The 21,615-nt window shown below is 57.5% G+C and overlaps 2 protein-coding genes across 5 annotated transcripts in view; one reads left to right on the top strand and one right to left on the bottom strand.

The window, feature by feature from the left end:
• Window positions 1-417: 417 nt before the first annotated feature.
• Window positions 418-18,463, top strand: ST3GAL4 (ST3 beta-galactoside alpha-2,3-sialyltransferase 4). 2 transcript variants are annotated; one of them, XM_064398049.1, is made up of 11 exons: window positions 418-461; window positions 14,732-14,804; window positions 15,310-15,391; window positions 15,915-15,998; window positions 16,104-16,201; window positions 16,560-16,620; window positions 16,863-16,958; window positions 17,030-17,219; window positions 17,317-17,460; window positions 17,557-17,700; window positions 18,117-18,463. In XM_064398049.1, the coding sequence occupies exons 1-11, from the start codon at window positions 459-461 to the stop codon at window positions 18,201-18,203; spliced, it is 1,062 nt and encodes a 353-aa protein (XP_064254119.1). In that variant the 5' UTR covers window positions 418-458; the 3' UTR covers window positions 18,204-18,463. The 2 variants fall into 2 exon arrangements, with proteins under 2 accessions (XP_064254119.1, XP_064254120.1); XM_064398050.1 differs by having other exon boundaries at window positions 444-461; window positions 15,310-15,379; window positions 18,117-18,460.
• Window positions 18,464-19,511: 1,048 nt separating this feature from the next.
• KIRREL3 (kirre like nephrin family adhesion molecule 3) overlaps window positions 19,512-21,615 on the bottom strand; it is a 368,136-nt gene continuing 366,032 nt past the window's right edge. For all 3 annotated transcript variants that reach the window (XM_064398046.1, XM_064398047.1, XM_064398048.1), the window contains 2 exons: window positions 21,276-21,362; window positions 19,512-20,407 (listed from right to left, as the gene is read on the bottom strand). In XM_064398046.1, coding sequence (XP_064254116.1) covers window positions 19,964-20,407; window positions 21,276-21,362 — 531 coding nt within the window. In that variant the 3' untranslated portion in view covers window positions 19,512-19,963. The remainder of the gene's footprint in view (window positions 20,408-21,275; window positions 21,363-21,615) is intronic.

The following is a 21,615-nucleotide window of genomic DNA, read 5'->3' as shown; positions in this document are numbered from 1 at the left end:
GCGTTTGTGTGTCATCTCATGATGGCTTGAGAGTAATCTCATGGGATTTCCAGCGCAATCTTATGGGGTTTCAATGCGGGAACAGTGCAAATCCCCTGACTCCGTATAAATCTCCAGCAGGATGAGTTTTGCCCACGCACCCCAAAATTTGCTGTGAGCCAGTTTTGGCGGGTTTTGGGTCGGGGTTTGCCTTGGGAGGGGCTGCCCCCAGCCCCGTGACTTTTGGGGGTCCGAAGGGCACGGGACCAGCCTCTCCCGTGCGGGGCCGAGGGACCGCGCGCCTCCAGCTCCCGGGATGCTCTTCCCCTCCCTCCCTCCTTCCTCCTCCTCCTCCTCCCTCCGCCGCCCATCCCGCGCTGTGCGCAAGCGTGTCCGCCCCCCGCCCGCCCTCCGGGCCGGCCCCGCATCCCGCGCCCACCCCCCGCATCCCCGGCCGCGCCGGCCCCCCCGCGCTCCCCATGGTGAGTCCGCAGCCGGGGTCCCCTCCCGGTCCCCTCGGGTCCCCCCGGGTCCGGAGCGGGGCTGCGAGTCGGGGGTGTTGAGCACGGGGCGGGAAGCGAAGCCCCCGGTGTTTTTTGGGGGGCTGGGGGGCTCGGAGGGCGCGGGGCAGGGCAGGGGCTGTGCCCGCCTGGCAGCTCCCGGGCAGGGCTGGCAGCGGGGTGCGCGCTGGGGGGGTGGGGGTGCTCCCCTTCACCCCAGCTCGGACCCCCCCCGAGCATCCCACGCCTTTGGCATCGGTGTCCTGGCGAGCGCGGAACATGGGAAAGGGAGAAAGCGGCTTTATTTCTACGTTTTGTGGGTTTTGGAAAAATAATCATTATGATTATTTTTCTAATTAGCGCGATTAATCAGCGCCTGAAGTGTGAGTGTGGGCAGCGGCGAGAGGAAAACCTCCGCTCTCCCAGTGCCCTTCCATCTGCTGTCTCCCCATTCCTGGCAAAACAAACCCCCTCATCCCGCCGGGAAAAGACGGCCTTTGGCATCGCTCCTGCCCGCGGCCGCTCCCGGGGCGGGAGATCCCACCCGAGAGCCCCGGGAAGACAGAGAGGGTCTGGCATGTCCCCATAGCACGGGTGGGCTCCTTGCGATGGGTCTGGGTGAGCGGAATGCCCAGGAGCCGGGGTGAGGAAGGGAAAATCCGCCCGGAGGCCCTGGGAGGGGAGGACGTGCCCCGTGTGCCGCTCAGGACGGCATCGCTGCCGTGCGGAACGGGCTGAGGAGCATTTGTGGAGTGGTCCGAGCCTCTTTTCCCATCCCTCAGCATCCTCTGACTGGTGGGTGGGTGTGCTGCAGTGATCCCAAAGGGGCAGGAGGGGTCCCTGCTGGTCCCCCACCCAGGGCTGGTGTGGACAGAGCTGCTGGCAGCGGGATCTGGGCATGTTTGTGCAGGATAAACCCTGTCTCGTCCCCCTCCGTGTGCCTGGAGCCCTCTTCTCCCACGGGACAGGATTGCTTCCAGGCAGGGATGAGGATGCTTGCCTGAGACCAGCAGGACAGGACCAGCTGGACCTTTCCCCATTGATCTTTTCATGTCAGGTCTTTGCAGGGTGAGCCAGTGGTGTTTTATTGTTCTGGGGAGTGGAGAACAAAGGAAAGTTCTTCCTCTGGGTGTTTTTTTTGTGTTCCTCAGCTCGGACACCATCTCTCCTGGTGGATCAGTAGGGTGATGCCTGGTGGGTTAATGCTGGCTGCTTGGCAAGTCTGATCTGAATCTCTTGTGAGATGAGCTGAATAAAGCCTTGTGGTGGAACTTTTCGGGAAGCTCTGCTGAATTTCCCTGTGTTTTCTGCTGGGCTCTCCCTCTGGATGCTCCTGGAGGCAGGTGATGGATTGCCCAGGCTTTGCCAGCTGTCTCTGAGGCCAGAACCTGGGATCTGTGGTGGAACTGATGGTTTAGGTGTCCTCTTCCTACCCCTGATGTGTCCAACGTTTAACGAGCTCCTCGTGTTGCTGTAAGCTGTAGGATGGGATCAGCATGCTTTGCTGGACTCTCCCTAACCCCTGCCCCTAATTGTCTGCATCATTAGAGGGCTGCTTGCCCATCCAGCTTCAGGCAGGGAGTTAATAGCAGCTGCTCCAGCAAGGCACCGAATTCTGGGAAATAATGTATCTGCAAATGTAAATACAAAAGGAGGAACTGTGTGGATACTGATTTTAAGTGATGTCCACTATGGAGATGTGCAAGTAGGGTGTGTTCCACATCTGGGGTTGGAGCATCTTCCTGGAGGATCCACCCTGGAGGGAAAACATCCATTTGGAACTCTGGAGCGGCTGTACTCATGTCTACAAGTCTGTATTTTTATAGCTTGTGTCATCCCCATTCTTGCAACCAGCATCAGAGGTGGATGCCAGGCTGCAGGATGTGGGAATGCTGAGACCAGTGCCCTCCCCATGCCTGTGTTCAGGGGTTTTCAGCTGGCAGCAATCCTCAGGTTGAGTCCTGCTAATTAATTATTTGGCAATATCTCTAAATCCCATGTATTCTGTTGCTTATTCTCTTTGATGAAGTGATGGTCCCATTGCTTTAGCTTCGAATATTCCAGAGCTGATGCAGGCTGGCAGCCTGGAATCTGCTTCTCCGCAGCTTTCCCTATTGTAATTTTTTTTAAAGATTTATGTTATGTTATTTTTCCCCTTGCATTTTTTTCCTCTGGATGTAGCATGATGGCTGTGTAAGGAGAGGGATGTAGTCCTGTTCCTGCATCCTGGATTCACTGGGATCCCTCTGGGATCTCATCCTGCTTTACCCATTCCAGGCTGGCAGCCCCACATACTCTGCCCCCTGGTTCCCTTGCACGAGTGGTTTTGGTTTTGCAGTGAGGAAAGGAAATTATTTGATGCTTTCATGATGCTCGTTGCAACTTCTGGTTCTCTTTTTTTTTTTTTTTTGGTTACTTTCTTAAGTTCCTGTCACTTTACTTTCACACTTCTCTGTCTTCCAGCTGTAATCCTCGTGTTTATTGAGCTTTTTCTAGGAAAACGCTGTGTCTTCTTGGGAGGGAAGAGGAAAAAAACCCAATACTTGCTAATCTCTTGCTTTTCCAGCTGCTGACCCCTTGCATGTGACTGGGGTTGGGCTGGAAAGTTTCCTTGGAGGAAGGAGAATGGTTTTTCCGTTCCCTGACAGCTAAAGGAGCCGCTCTCCATCCTGCTTTTCCTTCGGGCTGGCGGATGCTCGCAGCGGTTTCGGGCTGGCGCAGGCTGCGGCCGCTCTCCAGGATGTGTTTTGCCGCCTGCCGGAGTCCCCGGAGCCGCGGCCGCTGCTCCCGGCCCGGGCCGGGCACGGCCCCGCCGGGGAGGTGCGTGCGAGCGGGGCCGGGCTGGGGCCGGGCTGCGGGATGGGGCCGGAGCAGCGAGCCGGGGATGGGGCAGGAGCACAGCGGGGCTGCAGTCTGCCCGTCCCGCGGGGATCCGCCCGTCCCGCGGGGATCTGCCCGTCCCGCGGGGATCCGCCCGTCCCGCGGGGATCTGCCCTGCGTGGATTGCTCTGCTGGGATGTCCAGCGAAGGTGGGTTTGGCCAACTGCTGCTCCCTGTCCCTTGACACAGGGGAGACTGGAAGGGGCTGGGGACTCCCCCCACTGGGTCAGCTCCTTGTGGAGGACTGCTCGGTCCAAGCTAGGCTGGCGATCTCCATCGGCTTTTCCGTGCCATCTTGAGGATGCTGGGATGCTCCTGGACCATCATGGGATGCAGTCTGTGCTGGCAGGGGATGCTCGGATGTGGGATGCAGTGCTCCCAAGGGATGGATGGTGCAGTGCTGAAGGAAGACTGCTGACACCACGCCAGAAGTTAGATCCACAAATCCATGGAAGGATTTCTGAGCCATTTTGGAGTTTTGGTTTTTTTTATTGCAAGTCAGAACAACCCTAAATCACCAAACCACGTCCGGATATGACCATGCAGGAAGCTGGTTCCCTCACCCCTGTTTTTTGTAGGGTTAAAAACACATATCTGTGCTGAAGTTGGTTCTTCTCTTTAATCCTGGGTCTGTGAAGGAGGCTTTAACCTGAGCTCACGCCGTTGGAATTCCCTGCTGCGCCAGGGAGAGGCTCCTTGCCTTCAATCGCTTCCAGATGCCATTCCTGGTCCGGCTCTTCCCCTTGCAAAATGTCTCCCCCAGCCCGCCGAAGTTTTCCCGGCCGGATTCGACATCCCGATATCCGGCCAGGCTGTGTAAGCCGAGCCTTAATTTTTTAACCAGAGCCCGATGCCAGTGGCGGGAGGTTGGAACTCACCCGCGGTGTTGCACAAGCCGGAGCCCCGGGAGGATCCTCCGGCCGGGTTTGAGCTGCTTGCGACATCGGGTGGTTCTTAAATTTCTTTTAAAATGGAGGTAAATGAGCTGGGATGGAGTTTGGGGTTTGGGATCCCTTGCTGAGCCCTCTGCCCTCATTGCCAATGGGGCAGAGCTTCGCTCAGCCCCAGAGTGGCAGGAAACTGAGGCAGGAGAGTGCTGAGCAAGAGCTGAGGAGTCTGAAATGCTGCTCTGGGGCTTTGCTGATGCTGAGTGCACCCAGCCAGCCCAGCACCCCCACCGTGGGAGTAAAACACCCCTGGGTGGGCAGTGAACCCCCAGCACAGCAGCTCTGTGGCTCTTGGGCTCATCTGACCCCCCTGGCTTCTGTTCTGTGGGTGAGATTTTGTGGCATGAGGATGGATCAGACCTGTCTGTGTTGGGAATGGAGCAAAGCACTGAAGCACTGAGGGGAAAAATGAGGTGGAAAGTGAGAAGTGAGGGAGAAAAATTCAGAGGGGGGGATGCAAGTGAATTTAGGGGATGCAGGACTGAACAGGACTAGGTTGTGGGAAGTGGGGTGGTGTCAGAAATGAAGGGCAGTGAGGGGCTTTAGGGGTTAAATGTGGTGCTGCCTTTGAACAAGGCATCAGGAGCAATGCCAAGGGCTGGGAATTCCTCGGGCCCATCCCTGTGCGATCACCAATGCTGCTTCCAAACCAAAAAATAGACGGGGGAAAAAAAAAAAAAGAATCACAAAGAACTTTCTGTTCGGGCATATTCGGGCTCAACAGGTTTTGCTCCCGGGCGAGGTCTGGCATTTGGGGTGGGGGAACTGAGGGCGGCTGTCAGAGCAACAAAAAGATGTAATTTTTCCTCAGAAATCTTACCCCGGGCTCCTTTTCCACTGCCTTTTTTCTTGTGGGGTGACGGCAGCCCTCAAGGGCTTGGGTGGTGCAGGCAGCGTGGGAAGGGTGGGCAGCTCCTGATGAAGGGCTGGGGGAGCTGGGGGGATTTTCAGTTAAAATATGGATGAACACAAGGTTTTGGAGCCCTGACACCTCAGCATGTGCCCCAGGACCAGGTCCCACTGCCAAAGCCCTGTGTCCCCCACACATTTTGCTTCTTCTGCATCCTGGTGGTCCATTGGCATTTGCCCTGGAGCTGGGGCTTCCCCGGCCCCTTTGCTGCCTAATTAACAACGTTGCTGGATAATCTCCCCTGCATTTACAAGTTAAATCGACAGATTATCTGTATTATGCAAACGCAGCTTTAAATCTTAATTATTTATTTGCATGGGGTGTCTGGAAATCAGCAGCACTAAGCCTGGGGATGCTGTTCTCTTGGAAGTGCAGACTGGTGCTAGGAAATGAACCTAAAGTAGGCTTTTTTTGGTGTGGTGGGTGATGCTCAACACCCCAGCTTGGGAATATGTCTATTTTTTCCTTTAATTTTTTTTGGGGTGGGGGGTGGTTGTTGAGGGAGGTTCATCCTTAAATAGCGGTGGTTTATTTTTAGGTCGGTCGCTGCTTTGGATAATCCGGCTTGGCTGGGCAGCTTTGCTTTTTTTCCCATTCTCAGGGATTTGATAGAAATAGGTTTATTAAATTATTTTATTTTTAATAAAATAGTTTAATAAATTTAATAAATTATTAATATAAATAAAGCAACACAGGGTTGAAGGGTGGGGGTTCTGCTGGTGGTTGCCCTTTTGTGCTGTCCTGGACAGGGAGCATCCACTGGGATGACCATTAGTGAAACCTCTTCCCAAAGTGTAGTTCCCACACTGGAATTACAACTTAGGCTCGGCCAGAGGATGGTTGGGAAGCAGCTGGATTATCTCCCATTAAATACTTGCTGAATGAATAAGCTGCTGGTCCCGGGGCCACAGCGACTGGGGTGACGTGAGGGATGTGCCGGGCTTGGAAACACCTTGCTCCTGCCAGCTGGAGACGTTTTCTCTGGAGGAGGATGAGCTCACCTGGGTTTTATTCCCCTCCCAGCCTGGCTTTTGCTCTCTCCCCCCTCGGGAGGTAATTTTAACCGAGGGAGGCTGGCGCCGGCGATGGAGCACCGAGGGACGGACGGACGGACGGCTGCCTCCCCGCAGGTCTGGTGGGAGACTCCTCTCCATCTCCCCCTCCCTCATTTTAACAGCCCTGGGGAGATTCGGTCCTCTGTGGGGAGGACGGTGGCAGGAGGAATTTGGAGGCTCATCCCTGCCCTGTGTGTGTCCCCTCCTGCCTTTGGAATATCCATTCCTGAGGATGCCGAGCCCCTCCAAGGGCCGGTTCTGGCTGGCTTTAGCCTTTAGCACAGGAAGGGATGTGCCCACTGGGTTTTTGCTTTCTTTTGCTCAAAGCCATGAGCATCCCGGAGGGAGGTGCTGGGGAGTGGGCAGAAGCTGCATCTCCTGCCTTTTTCCTCCTCAGATTTGGAAATTATTATTTAAAGAAACTGATAGGCAGGAGAGGAAACTGAGGCCAGCAACATGGCTGGAGAAGGAAAGGAGCAAAATCCAGCTTGTTCAGGGCTTCTTGAGGGGTCTGGGATCTGTGACATTTGTTTCCTGCTGGGATCAGCTGGCGGATGGGTTGAGCTGCCTGTGGCTCCTGACCTGGTGGACGCTGGAACCGTGATGGGACTTTGCTGGATCTTGGGCTGGGGACGACCATGACCATGGGCTCATGGCGGAGAAACCACTTGGGCGGCTGGAAAACAACCCCGGGAAGAGCAGCAGCAATCCAACTCCCAGCTATTCCAGTCGAGCTGGAAAGACCAGCTTAGTGCAAGACCTGGGATCCACCAGGATCCTGCCTGGCTGATGTGCTTTAAGGTATCGCAGTCTCCTGCTCACCCAGGGCTGCAGGATCCTCCTGGAACCCCCAGGCAGCTCTGAACCTCCTCATCCTCATTTCCACGGGCAGGGGCTGATGCTGTGCCATGAAGTGCTTTAGCAGGAGCTCCCCAGGGAGAGTTTAACCTTGTTAGTGGATCCTATAATTCACAGCTCCAAATGAAAAGGCTCTGTGTCAGATGCAGCAGTGTTGGATGCTCTGGTGGATTCAGGGCTTCTGGAAAGACCCTGGTGCCAAAGGTGAATTTTGTGGCCTCAAGTGCATTTGGTTTGGCTGCTGGTTGCCCTGAGCCCTTGGGATTAATTGTCCCTCCAAGGCAAACAGCGATGGAAGGAGGAAGAGAAGGTTCTTTGGGCGGAGAGGGAAGGTGTGACACTGGGATGGAGCCATCCCTGTCATCCCAGGGCATGTTCAGAAAGCACGAGAAGAATCCATGAGAAACCTTCTCAGGCTCCCGGGTGGTTTCCATCCCCACCCCTCAGACAAGGATGTAGCCCTCTTTGTTAAATTAATGGGGTATTAAGAGAGGAGCATGCTGTGGGGAAGGCTTGCACCTCTCTCATCTCTGCTTTTTCTAGCTGGAGGAGATGGAGAGAGGTGAGGAAACCTCTGGCCCTTCAGAGCTGTCCCTTGGAAGCACCTTCCCTGCCAGGGCTTAAGGAGCAGCTGACAGAGAGAGGCTTGTGTTCCTCACCTGCATCTCTGTTTCTGGCGCCGAAATGAGCTGACATTCCCTCTCACGTGTTTTTTTGGGGGGAGCCGTGGCTCCCACCACACTCCTTCCATGCCAGGGGCACAGGGAGAGGGGCGAAGCTGCTGCCCTGGGCTAACTGGGATAGCAGTGGGCTCAATCCACTGCCTGCCTCGTTTTCCCCTGCCTGGGAGCATGACCCGGGATGCAGAGCAGAGCCTTTCTCTGACAGGCAGCACGGCAGCAGGGCTTCTGTGCGTGGCGTGGTTTCTCGGCAGGGCTTTTCCTCCCCCAAATCATAAGGATATTACAGTGCTGGGCTAGCATGTGCAGTTTGGAGAGTTTTGGGGGAAAAGATGCCAGAGGTGCGGGAGTAAGGAGCGTTCTCTACGCAGGAGGGCAGGAAAGCTGCATTCCCCTTTCCCTGGGAGAGGGCACCGCTCCATCTCGTGGGGTCTTCCTAAAAGTCCGAGTGAGTCACGGCAGGGGATTTCGGTGTGAAAGGCCAAGGGATGTTGGGAAGAGCTGCGGCGGGGTCTGCGCTGCGATCGGCCACACCTCCTCCTTAAGGAGCGGCGGGAGCCCGGTGCCGGCCGAGAGGGAAGGCTTCTCGGAGCTGGGAGGCTTTCCGGAGGTGGGAGGCTTTCCGGAGGTGGGAGGCTTTCCGCAGAGCTCACACCTCCCTGCAGCCCGTGCCCGCTGCCCTGGGGCCGGCGCCGCCCGGCGCTCCGGGCTGCCCTGCCCGGGGATGCGCAGCCACCCGTGCATCCTCCGGAGGCGCCTGGCTGCCCTGGCTGCAGCCCTGAGGATGTTCTCCCTTCTCCTCTCCTAGGGGAAGAGAGGACGGCCGCGTAGATCCCGCCGAGCTCCCGCCTGCCCCGCCTGGACCGAGAGGACGGGCCGTAAGTAGCCGTGACTTGCTGCCAGCGAATCCCCGCCCTGCTGGGACTGGCTTCAGCCTCTCCCGCCGCTGGGGATGCAGGAAAAGGGCTCCTTGGGATGGGAATTCTCCTCCCTGCGTGGGTTAACGGAGCACTGAGGTGATGCTGGGGGTGCAAAGTGATGGACCGGGTTATTTGCTGGGAGCTTCTCCCTGTAAGTGAGAGACAAGAGCAGAGAAAAACCCAGGGGATTTGGGACTGGCCAAATCAGGCTGTGGGGTTGTTCTGGGGGTTCCGCTCCTCTGAATGAGGTTCAAAACAGGAAACAGAGAAACCACAGGGCCAAGATTGCACGTAAGCCTTGCAATGGGGAGGCAACGGCAGGCAGCTTCTGAGCCCCAAGAGGGGACCCCAGAGTCAAAAGCCATTGGGAGCAGGAACTCCCTGAAGGATAACTCAGCCCTGGAGCTTGATATCCCTTGATTTCCCACCCCTTTTCCCAGAAGAGTTGGGGCATTGCTTGGCTTTGGGTTGGGGATGGGCTGGAGCATCTCTGTGGTTTAGTTTTCACCTTCCAGAACTGTAAGGGAGTGGTGCTCCTGGTGGGTGTTCTGCCTGCAGAGCGGGGAGAGGCTGCCTGCACCCTGCTGCACCTCACCTGCACCCTGCCTGCACCCCAGCTCACTGCCTCCCCCTTTCTGCTGCTTTTTGGGGGGATGTAGCCCAAAACACGGGCTTAAAGCTGGGTTGCCAAAGCGGCTTTTGCTGTTGCTGCTGCATCCCTGGGTGATCCCTGAGGATGGAGATACCGGAGAGTAAACACGGCACCGGGGTGAGCGTGGCAGCAAAGGGGGGCTGGACAGGGCAGGTAGGAGAAGGGTGTGCCTGGATCGATGTCAGGGGATCAGGAATGAAATCCAGCAGGATTATCACTGCCCTCATCTCCTTAGCAGGGGCTTGTCAGCCCATGGGTGGCCCTGCTCTCTTCAGCAGCTCGGCCATAACCTCCAGAGTGTAGCAAGCTGCATACAGCAAGAAAAGGTCTTTATTTTAGTGTTTTAAATAGCAAAAGAGTGATTAAACCTATATAATAAAAATAATAATATGTAGTCTCTAACATTGTAGCTTAACTGTAGCCCTGTAACTCTGTGATGGCCCGGGGTTACCCCAGAGCAGTGAGGTAAACAGGTACACCCACATAGCTGGTGGTCTGGGGCTGTAGGAAGGGATTTTTGTCCCATCCCTTTGTTTTTTCTGCTGCATGGATTGAAAAAGACATGGAGGGATAGGAGAGGATGGACCCAGGGCTGGTCTGAATCGCTCTGGAGCGCATTAAAGCCAGCAGTGCCATGGGAAGGCAGAAGCAGCTTGGATTTATCCTGAGGACCTGCCACTGTAGAAATACTTGCTGTACCTGAGCGTATTTGCTGTTGCCACCTTCAGAATTGCAGCCTGGTCATGGGTAAATGTTTTGTTAAGACTCACATGCCAACGAGGGCTTGTTTCCCCTATCGTAAATCTTTGGCTGGATTATTGTGTGCTTGGGATACCATGGTAAAGGAAACTCTCCGAGTAAGAGGCAATTAAGATTCCTTTAAAGATTCCTTTAAAGTGACTCGCAGGGCTCTTAAAATAGGATAGATGTGGGTATCAGTGCACAGGCTGGGCTGGCTCCACACCCTCTGTGGGGTTGTGCCCAGTGTCCAGTGGAGCTGATTTTTGCAGTGCTGTGCTCTCATGACCCTCTTCATGCCCCCAGCCCACGGCACTGCAGCTCCAGCTCTTGACGTTGCTCTGCTCTGTGGTTTTTGGCATCCCTTGCCCCCTCCCCGCATCCCCTTGGCACCCCTCTTTCCCTGCCATGCAACATCTCTTGGAGGGGGCTCAGACCAGATCTCAGCTGCCTTTTGGGCCTGCAGCGGTGGTTGTTGCGATCCCACAAGGATTTTCTCCCCAGCATGGAAAAAAAACCTCCCTGAGCACCGGGAGCTTGCAGCGACCGGGGCGAGGAAGATCTGGGGTGCCAGGCTGGGGATTTGGGTGTCTTTGATGCTCTGCCAAGCCCAGGCAGTGGATCCTGTCCCTGCGGGATGGCCCCCGGCCGCCTCCCAGGTTGCGCTCAGGCTGCGGCAGGCGCGGGTTGTGCCGGGGCAGGGCGCGGCGTGGGGGCGATCCCGGCCCTGCCGCGTCTGGAACACCCGCGGGACGGGCCTTGGAACATCCCGGAGCTCTAAACTGCTTCTGTGGGGGACATTGCTGTCCTCCAGGGAGCACTGGATCTGCCCTGCTGGTTCCTGAAAGCTCTGTGTGCCTGGAAAGCTCGGGAGGGATGGTGTGGCTGGGACTGAAGGGGTCTGTGCTGGCCTGGCTGTCTGTCTGTCTGTCTGTCTCCCTTTGGTTCCCGCTGCTGAGGGTGCATCCCTTCCTCGGGTGCTATCCAACTCTCCTCCAGTTAAAAATAAAGGCATGTTTTTTTGGGATAAACTGTCAGAGATGCTTATTTTTCAGTGAGCATCCTTCTTAGCCAGGGAAGCTGGACCAGGCAGTGGGTGGCTCCGTGTCCCGTGGCCATGTGGGATGGGACGGTGGGAGCACAGGAGAGGTGTCCTTGCCTCGTGTCATGCTTTTCCCAATCCACAGGTTACCATGGGAACATAAAAGTACTAAGCCTGCTGGTCCATGATGCTTTGCCAGGATGGCCTGGGATCACCATCCATCCATGCTGGGATGGTGTGGGGGAATTTATAACCACTCCCCACCTCCGTCCTTGTTCCATGCCTTTAAATTTCTTTTCCCCCTTTTTTTGGCTGGGAGCAGCTTGGCAGGTGCTGCCTTCCACTTTGTGGATTGACATGCCTTAAATCTGGAAATGCTGAAGCCATTGAGGCCATGGGGGGAGATGGGAATGGGTGGATGGAGATACAGGGATGAACCTCTCTGAGTTTCCCCCCTGGCAGGAAGGTCAGTCTGTATGGCTGTTCTGGCATCTCCCAGGGGACAGGGTGAAACAGGGAGGCAAAACGCTGCTCCAGAGGCAGACAGGGAAACTCCACGAGGCTTGGACATGAGCTGCCTCTGCAGCATCCTGGGATGGGGCTTTCCCAGAACACAGGGTGGGGAAGGGAGTGGGAGATGGGGAATGGGCCATGGGGCTTTTGGATCCTTGGTGCAGCGATAATTGCAGCCTGCGGTGCTGTGGGGGCGCATCCTGCAACATCAAAGAAGGGCTTTTCCAGTCACTTCTTCCAGGTGTGGGGAGCTGGATCCAGCTGGGACTTTCCCCCCAGCTTCAGGGCTTGGTGGGGCAGGCAATGCCCTGGAACAGGCCTGGGGGAGCGAGGGTTGATCCCAGCGAGTGCTGAGCCTCTCCCTGCCGGGCAGGGATGCTGCAGCGCAGGATCCAGGGAGGGTGTTGTGGTGAGGGGTCTGTGTTGGGGGATCTGAGGATGCTGTGATGGGACAGGGATGTTGTGGGGGCACTGAGGATGCTGTGGTGGGACAGGGATTCTCAGGGAGGCTCGAAGGATGCTGTGGGGGCTTGGAGGATCCTATGATGGGATGATGATGCCAGTGGGAAGGAACTCTGAGGACATTGTGGAGAGCCAGGGATGCTGCAGAAACAGGGATATTGCAGGACTGGGGATGCTGTGGGAGGGCTCTGAGGATGCTGTGAGACCAAGTTGCCATGGGGTGCTCTGAGGATTCTGTGATGGGACAGGGATACTCAGAGGGCACTGGGGATGCTGTGATGGGACAGGGATACTCAGGGAACTCTGAGAATGCTGTGACAGGACAGGGATGTTGCAGAGGGCTCTGAAGGTGCTGTGATGGGACAGGGATGCTGCAGGCTCTGAGCATGCTGCAAGACTGGGGATGCTGTGGGGACCAGCAGGACCCTTTGGCATCGCTCCCTCCAGCAACCCTCCAAGGAGGACACAGGACCTGGCTCAGGGCATTCAGCTGCTTTCAGCAGCTGCTCTGCTTTGGGCTGTGGATCTGGCAGGGCTGTGGGGAGCTTGAGCTCATTCCAGAGGCACCATGGGTGCGGGGGCAGCGGGTGTGCTCTGTTTTGCTCCGCATTCCCTGATCGCTTCACTAAACAACGTTCCTTCTCCTCAGGGATTATAAGCCGTGTTTGCCTTAGATAAATTTTGCATCAGGCCCAGCTTGTGCATACAAGCCTGGGAAAAGATCATAAAGCTGTCAAAAAATATTATTTAAAAAAAGCTGGTATGTAAAGGCAAACATTGTGGGCAGAGCAGATTTTCCCAGTGCTTTCACTGGTGGAAGGGTGGAAGGGGTGAAGTGTGCTTGGTTGGGTGTCTTGGCACCCAAGGATGAAGCTGGGGGTGAATTTGGTACTAAAATCAGGTTCTGATGCTCAGCAATTTCCCAGCCCTGGGCAAACAGGGGTACTCAGGCCCCCCAGGAGCAAACCCAGCCTCCAGCTGAGGCAGTGGATTTCCCCTTGGGGCTTTTGTGGCCAGTTTCACTAAGAACAGAACTCCCCAGGAAGCACAAGTTGCTTTTTATCTTCTCCTAATTTTACTTTTCCCAAGCAATTGTAATATGTAAAGGGGTGAGACCCCCCTGTGCCTTCTCCCTGTGTTGCTTCCACGTGTGAAGACCCAGCTGTAGGTTTCATCTTCCCAGGCAGGAGGGGCTTGTTGAGCTGGAAATACGGATGCAGGGTGAGAGCCAGTTGGGGTGGGGGGTTGATTCCCTTTTCTAGAGCCCCCAGAAAGGGGGAGGCACAGTTATCCATGTTTTACAAAGGAGAAGTGGTTCAGAAGGAGGTGCTTTACCAGGGCACCACTTCACCTGCCCCATCCCTCTGCTGTCAAATGGACATAATTTTCTTTTTCTAGTGTCCTGTCCTGTTGCTTTTAGTGTGGTTTAATTGTCCTTAATTGCCTTTTAATTGCCCTTCCTGCCCTTTTTAATTAATTGCTCTCCTGCCCTTTTAACTTCAGAAGCCCGTGACAGGGAAGGGAAGAGCCTGGCTCTTGTGGGACCATCTTTGGTCCCATTTCTCCTCGTTCTTGATACACTTTTGCCCCCAGACCTGGTGTTCCTGGCTGGCTGAGGCCGTGGCCCTGCCGGGTGTTTGGTAGGTGTCAGGTTTGTGAGTGGCACTTCCTTGGGCAGGGAGGGGGTGCGATGGGTGCCCTCCCTTGGCAGGTGGGTAATCCCTGGAGGCTTTGATGGGCAGGCTCTGACTGAGGGACTGTTTGCATCGCCCAGCCCCGCGTGCACCTTTCCCCTTGGCTGGCATTCAGCACCGAGACGTGGCTGGTCAGAGCCGGGAGGAGCTCAGCTACCAGGGGCAAAGCCAGCCCAGCTCTGAGCCTGGCTTAGAGCGGGATTCACCCTGGGAGCAAAGCCTCCCCTGTACCCCAAAGCTCCTCCCTGCTGGTAAGTTCATTTTCCGTCCTTGCCGTGTCCTGGTGGGAAGGGATGAGCCGATCCTGGGATGGCTCCAGCCGCGGCTCTTTGCTCCTTATTCCAGGAGCGAGGGGTTTCAGAGGAGCACTAAAGTGTCCCTGCTTCCCTGGGCAGTGTTTGAGTGGGCACTAAGCTCTGACACTTCCTTTCCCCAGGCCGGGATGGGTGGATCCAAGGCACTGGAGGTTCCCCAAGTACGTGATGCTCTTTGGTTTGATCCTGCTCGGCTGCTCCTGTCCTTTCTGACTGGCTCTGTGGTGGCACGTTGGACTTTGTTGGTGCCAGGTGGATCCTTAAGCTGGGTTTAAAGTCTCTGCCATGGGATTTTGTGGCTGAAACCCCACTGGGGGCTTGTTTTTCCTCTCTAATTAATTTTTTTTTTCCTTTGGCCTCTAACCTGTAGGGCTGAAGCTCCTTGGGAAGTGCCGCTTGCTTGGCTTTGATAAGCTCTCTAAACCAACCTTTTGGCAGCAAAGAAATGTGAATTTAAATAAATAAATCCTTTGGGAAACCCTTGCATCTGCTTGTCTGCAGCTGCAGATGGGCAAGCAGGGGGTGGTGCCTCTTGGATGGGGTTTTAGGGTCAGCTCTGATGGGTTTTCCCTGTTTTCCTGCTGCAGGTGACCAGCCACGATGAGAGCTCCGGCCCCTGCCTGATCCCTTTCCTGCTGATAAAAATGATCAACAAGTCTCGTGAGTCCCCCGGGGATCCCATCTGCCTCTGTCCAAGCAGGGATGGGGAGCCTGGGGAATTTGCATTTGGAGTTCTGGGGGTTGGATGCTGCTTTGCTGTGGTTGCAGTTGAGTGATGGAGTGTTGGGGTATCACAGAAGGTCGCAGTGGGGAGGGTGAGTTTGGGGACCTTGATCTCTGGGCTTGGGCACCTGGAACCCCTTGGACTTTGTTGCACAGATATGGGGTGGAGGCACACAGAAAAAGTAATGTTTGCCTAGGCTTTGATGAAAAGCAGGCAGGAGGAAACAGAAACGTCACAGTGGTTTTTAAGCCTGGGACAAAAGCACCTGACTCATCCTAGAGCCGCTCCTCTCCGGGCCGTGGTGCCAGCCCAGCCTGCTCCCTGAGGAGAAGGCTCTGCCATCCTGGGTCCAGCTAGGGATGCTGTGGGACCCCACAGGCAATCATCTAAACCCCGTGGCTGACATTGGTTTGTCTCTCCCCCTCCCCTCTGGGCTTGCAGGAGGGAAGATACTCGGGGTGCTGGCGCTGTTTCTGGTGATGGTTTGGTACTCGATCTACCGGGAAGACAGGTACACACAGCTGTGAGTGCTTCTTATTCAAGTTCAAAGGACCTCCTGCCCTTTCCCTCACTCCCGGGAGGCAGCTGCTTCCTGCCCATCCCTTACAGGGATGCCAGAGCATGGCAGATTCCCTGGATCCGAGGGACTGGGGAGCTGGCAGCATCCTCGGCTGCTGCTGGAGAATGGGGGACACAAGCGAGGCTCCCCCTTGGTGTGTGGTGGTGGTTGGGCTCTCTGGGGTTTTTTTTGCAAATGCTGGTGCTTTTCTGAGCCCGGGAGGATGGGAAAGCCCTGCTCTCTTCCCTGAGAGATGGGAAAAGTGGAGTGTGAGGTTCATGAGCAGAGCAAGAGAGACCTCTTCTGATGCGAGGCTGCAAGCCCAGCAGAGAAATGCCCATGCAGTGCCGGCCTTAAATCCGGCTGGAAATCTCTCTCACAGCGTGAATCCCACGTGGGGATGCCTGGGGATGCCGAGCCCCTTTCGCCAGGAGGGGGCTGCAGAGGAACAGGCATAATTTGATTTAATTAACCTCTTCCTTTACAGCTTTTATTTCCCTGTGCAAGAAAACAACAAGACAACGTGTCCCCTTGGGGAGGTGGAAAAGAAAGCGGCGCAGCTCATCGGGAAGTGAGTTTTGGGGCTGGGAGCAGGCACTGGGGGGATGCAGAGGCAGGACCCCCCTCCCTGTGCTATCCCTGATCCCAGTCTCACTGACCCTTTGCTCCTTGGCAGCTACACGAGGGACCACCCGCTGTTCTTGCAGCTGAAGGACTATTTTTGGGTGAAGACGCCGTCGCTCTACGAGCTGCCCTACGGCACCAAGGGAAGTGGTAAGTGTGACAGTGCTCTGTGGGATCTGTCTGTCCATCCTGCTGCTGCTCCTGGAGTTTCAACTTCCCTTTTCCTAAAGACATCTGCAGGATGATTTTGTTGGGGGTTTTTCCCAAGCTATTTTCTTGGTTTTTAGACTCTGCAGTGCCTATTTCCTCACCCTGGGTGCACATGGTGCCTCTAAAAGAGTTTAGTGTGGGCCAGGTTTTACTAAGCCCCAGAGACAGATTATCTGCTTGAAATTTGGATTAACAGTAGGAGCAAATTTGGCAGGGATGGGGCAGCATTCAGAGTGTTGTACCAGGCAGGAGCTGCCTTCCTCATCTTCCTCACCCTGTCCTTGCCCTTGCTTTGCAGAAGACGTCCTGCTGCGCCTGCTGTCCATCACCCACTACTCCCTGCCTGAGAGCATCCAGAGGTAACACTGGGGTGGGTTTAGGGGCTTTTCTCTCTTTTTCTTCATCATTGCTCTCTTGGGGGTGGTTGCAATTTATCTGTTGTGGGCCCGGGATTTGGCAAAATGAACCTCTGCAGCCCAGGGGTGGTGGATGGAGCATGGGAAGGTTTGGAGACTGGACAACACCAGGTTTAACCTCCCCGGGGGTTCAAATCGCCCCAGTTTTGGAGCAGGTCTGGTTGAGACAGGGTTTTCTCCCACAGCCTCAAGTGCCGGAGGTGTGCCGTGGTGGGCAACGGCCACCGGCTCCGCAACAGCTCCATGGGGGACACCATCAACACCTACGACGTGGTGATCAGGTACAGCCCCGGCCCAGCGCTCCCTCCCCAGGGCCCCCGCGGCTGGGGCTGACCCCTGTGATGTCCCAAAGGCTGAACAACGCCCCGGTGCATGGCTATGAGCAGGACGTGGGCTCCAAGACCACCATGCGCCTCTTCTACCCCGAGTCAGCCCACTTCGACCCCCGGGCCGAGAACAACCCCGACACGCTGCTGGTGCTCGTGCCCTTCAAGCCCATGGACTTCCAGTGGATGGAGGCCATCCTTAACGACAAGAAGAGGGTGAGTGTGGTGGGGAACCAAGCCCAACCTCTCCCTGGCTGCTCCAGACCCCAGCTGTCATGCCACCCCACCCTTGGGGACATCTGGGCTCTTGCAGGTTCGGAAAGGGTTTTGGAAACAGCCCCCATTGATCTGGGACGCCAACCCGGAGCAAGTGCGCGTCCTCAATCCCTACTACATGGAAGTGACTGCTGCTAAACTGCTCAACCTCCCCATGAAGCAACCACGGAAGATCAAACAGGTAAAGGGTGGGGATGGCCAGTCACCCTGCACACCCTGAGGGGGGGCAGCCTCTCCCTGTGCAGCTCCCTGAAGGCTGTGGCTCTCTGTCCCCCAGAAGCCCACCACAGGGCTGCTGGCCATCACCCTGGCACTGCACTTCTGTGACCTGGTGCACATCGCGGGCTTTGGCTACCCCGATTCGGCCAACAAGAAGCAAACCATCCACTACTACGAACAGATCACGCTCAAGTCCATGGCTGTAAGTGTTTGCCCCACAGTTTTGTCCCTGTTCCCCCCACTTTTCCCCCAGGAGGGGGATGGCAGCCCAGGGGAGCAGTGCCAGGATGCTGAATGGTGTGGGAGGCTCTTCCCTCTCACTCCCCTCCCATGATGAAGGCTGAAGTCCACTGTTGGATGGTCATCCTCCAACTTCTCTTGGTACTGAATGTCTTTGGAGGCACAGAGAGTTGGATCCATCCCCAGTTTATGTGTGAGGAGAAGAGCTCGTGGACAGGGGGATTGGCTGGGGAGAGTTCCATCCCTGCTTTTGGGGGGCTGAAGTCCCTTCTGGTGGGGTGGGCAAAGTGGAGGGTGGGAAGGTGTGAGGGCTGGAAGGAAAATGTGTGGCCCCTGCTCACCAGCCTCTGGTGTCACCCCCTGCTCCCTGTCCTGCAGGCGTCGGAGCACAACGTGTCCCACGAGGCCGTGGCCATCAAGCGGATGCTGGAGCTGGGACTCGTCAGGAACCTCACCTACTTCTGAGGGCGGCGGGGCCGTGCAGGGACACCGTCCCCAGGGCGAGGAGACACCGTCCCCAGGACGAGGAGACACCGTCCCCTTCAGCGAGGGGACGCCGTCCTGTGCAGCGAGGGGACGCTGTGCCGGCATGGCTGGAGTGACGAGGGCAGAGCATCGTTGTCACCGCCGCCACCACGGCCCGGGACTCCTGGAGCAGGGCCGGGCTGGGGGCCGCGCTGGACCGCGGGTGCCGGGGTGGGGCAGCTCTGGGGGTGCAGGGGGCCCGGCGGGGCCGTGGCCCAGCGCCTTTTCTACTGACGCACTGAAGCTACCGAGGACTTGGAGGGGGTTTTTGGGGTAGGGGGTCCTCCCTCCCAGCGGGCCTGAGGGGGTGAGCCAGGGCAGGAGCCCTTGCCCTGGACGTTCTCTTTCCCTTAATTCCCTCATACACTGACGAGGGCCCTGCTGAGGGGCTGATTTTGGGGTCCTAGCCCCTCCCCGCCCAGGGAATGGGAGTCTTTGGAGGCTAATGTTGCCTCCTCCCTGCCCTGGACCTCCCCCCAAATATTTAATTACCTCCCTTTTTTTTTTTTTTAATTTCCTTTTTTACTTGGCGGCCCTGTCCTGTGCCTTAGTGCTGGCGTAGGGACTCGTCCTCACAGCCCCCCTGGGTGGGGGCACCCTGAGGTGCTTGGCTTCAGGGTCTGCCAGGGCCCTTTGGTGGTGCAGATTAATTTAATTAATTTAAATGCTTATTTATGGTGGAGCCATCACCCAGGGCCCACATGCCACTGGTGTCAGGGACAAGGGGCCTTGGGTGGGCTGGTGTTTGCTTGGCTCCAGGGGTGGGCATTTGGGATGTCCTCCCACCATGGAGGGGTTGACTGGTGCCTTCTCCCTGCTGGTGTAGGGTCCCCTCTGCCCCCGTGGGGCTGCAGGTGTTGGGGGGACCCATGGATGGGGGTGTTGGGGCTCATGCTGGCACCCAATAAAGTCCTGGTGAGGCTGGGATGGGCTGGGTGCTCCTGGGGCATGGTGGGGGGGTGTGAGGGAGTTTTGGGGCTGTGAGATGCAGGGAGGGTGGCCTCTCCCCATGCCCTTGTGTCCCCGCATCCCCTTACCTGTTGTGACGCCCCATCTCCTGGCTCCCACGCTGGGGTTGTGGGGTGCCCCAGCTGCCCCGTGCCTCAGTTTCCCTCAACCACCGGCCATTTCTGCCCCATGGGGCTTGCCCCAGCAGGCCGTGGCACACCCAGGCTCCCGGCCAGGTGTGTGCCGGGGCAGAGTGCCAGGGAAGCCGATGTCCCCGCGGGGTGGCCATCAGCCCAGGCGTGCCACGAGAAACACCTCTTGTATTGACCGCGGTGCCGCGATACAGCGTGGAGAGGCCCTTCCCGGGGAGTCCCTGTCCCGCCGCTGTCCCCCACCTCCTGCCCCCTCGGCGGGACCCCCCGACCCCCCGACACGGACTCTATAAGTATGGACACCGAACACCACGAAGGAAAGGGAGGAGCCGGGGGCAGAGGGCAGCGGGGCGCGGGGGCGAGCGGCTGGGGGTGCGGGTGGGGCCGGGGCCGCCCCCAGCCCCGCGGGGGGAGCGGCTCCCCGGGGCTCAGCGCGTCCTCGGCGGGGTTGTGCTTAGCGTGTGCCAGGGAGGGGGGATGCTCGGCCGGTCCCCTGCCCCGCAGCCCCGCTCCGGGGGGCTGGATCCGGCTCTTCCCACGGCCGCTGCCTCTGTCCGAGCGCGGAGCCCACGCCGAGGGTCCCGAGAGTCCCGGAGGGGCTCAAACGTGCGTCTGCATCCGCCTCTGCAGGGGCCGGCTGGGGTCTGAGTTTTGGGAAGACGACTGGGAGTGGTGGGAGGAGGATGCGGAGGCCTTGCTGGCCTTGTCGAACTGCACGTAGCCGTCCTGCTTGCCGCTGCTGCTGATGCTGCTGTCGCACTGGGTGTCGAGGAAGGAGCTGCTGTCGCTCATGGAGCCGCGCTGGAACTCGCGCTCGCACAGCTCGATGGAGCTGCTGCCCATGCCCAGCACGAAGCGCTGGCTGTAGTCGTAGAGGCGGCTCTGCCCGCTCAGGGTGCTGTAGATGTTGGTGAAGGACATGCCCGTGGGCACGCGCTGCTTGCCGGCCGGGCGCAGGTCAGCCGGGCAGCCCGACAGCGAGATGGTCGGGGTGGAGTGGTGCTCCTTGAAGGTGTTCACGCTGTAGTAGCCGTTGGTGGGGTCCTGGGCAGTGGGAGAAGCAGGGCAGGTTGGTGGTGGCATCCCTGGTACCGTGGCATTTGGGGTGCCCACCCTGCCCATCCACCCAGGACATGGGAGACTTAACAGAATCATGGAATATGCTGAGCTGGAAGAGACCCACAAGGACCATCCAGTCCATCTCCCAGCCCTGCACATACCCCGCAACACTCCCACCCTGTGCCTTAGAGCGTTGTCCAAACACTCCTGGAGCTCTGGCAGCCTCGGGGCTGTGCCCATTCCCTGGGCAATGCCCAGCACCCTCTGGAGGATGAACCTTTGCCTGATCTCCAGCCTGCCCTGCCCTGGCCCAGCTCCAGCTGCTCTCTCAGGTCCTGTTGCTGGTCACAGAGAGCAGAGATCGGAGCTCTCCCTCAGGAAGAAGCTGCAAACCCTCATGTGTCTCCCCTTGATCTCCTCCAGGCTGAACAAGCCAAGTCACCTCAGCCACTCCTCATATGAGCCCTCCAGACCCTTCCCCATTTTCATAGCCCCCCTTTGGAGGACACCAAACCATCCAGCAATGTCCTCTTGTGCCACCAGTGAATTCCAATCTGTTCAGCCCCCTCCAGGCCAGGACACAAGTGTCCCTTGCACGCCACTGTCCTGGCACCACACCTTCGTGTTAGCCCTAAGAGCTGCTGGGGTCACAAAACAGTGCCAGCATGCCAGAGCCTCTCCCTGCACAGGGACAGCCCTCTGGGACAGGCCACCACCAGGGACATGGCCCAGGGACAGAGTGCTGGGTGAGGCATGGGCTGGTTCTGCCCGGTGGGCACGGGGAGGGTTCCCAGCACCCCGGGGTGCAGCCCCTCTGCCAGGAGGAACGGGGGGACCCCAGGATCCACCTCACCTTCAGGTTTTGAAACTCCTTCTCCTCCTCCTTGAGCACCTCGAGCTGCTTCAGCACCGAGTCCTGCTGGAACTCCCCCCGGTCCATCTGGGAAGGGACACAGGCAGGGTCAGCATCCCAGCACGGCCTGGCCCAGCGCTCCCCATCGCCCCCAGGCCTTGTGGGGCGAGCCCACATCCATCATCAGCCCCAGGGCACCGGGAAGCTGCCACCAGCTCCATTCAAGGACTTCCCCAGGGGGTCCCAGCAGTGTCTGAGGGCGGATTCCCAAAAGCCACACAATTCCCTGGGTTACAGATTGTTTTTCCCTGTTTAGGACAGAAAAAGGCAGGCTGGTGCA

Source organism: Passer domesticus, chromosome 23, assembly GCF_036417665.1.
Source record: "Passer domesticus isolate bPasDom1 chromosome 23, bPasDom1.hap1, whole genome shotgun sequence".
Classification (NCBI taxonomy): Eukaryota; Metazoa; Chordata; class Aves; order Passeriformes; family Passeridae; genus Passer; species Passer domesticus.
Note: the sequence above shows the minus strand (reverse complement) of the source record. Positions and strands in the feature narration are given on the sequence as shown.

Bases quoted from the DNA above. Each gene is read 5' to 3' on its own strand.
- ST3GAL4 (XM_064398049.1), top strand. The intron at 15,392-15,914 runs GTGAGTGCTTCT...CTTCCTTTACAG, and splicing joins GAAGACAGGTACACACAGCT to CTTTTATTTCCCTGTGCAAG. The intron at 17,701-18,116 runs GTAAGTGTTTGC...CCTGTCCTGCAG, and splicing joins TCACGCTCAAGTCCATGGCT to GCGTCGGAGCACAACGTGTC.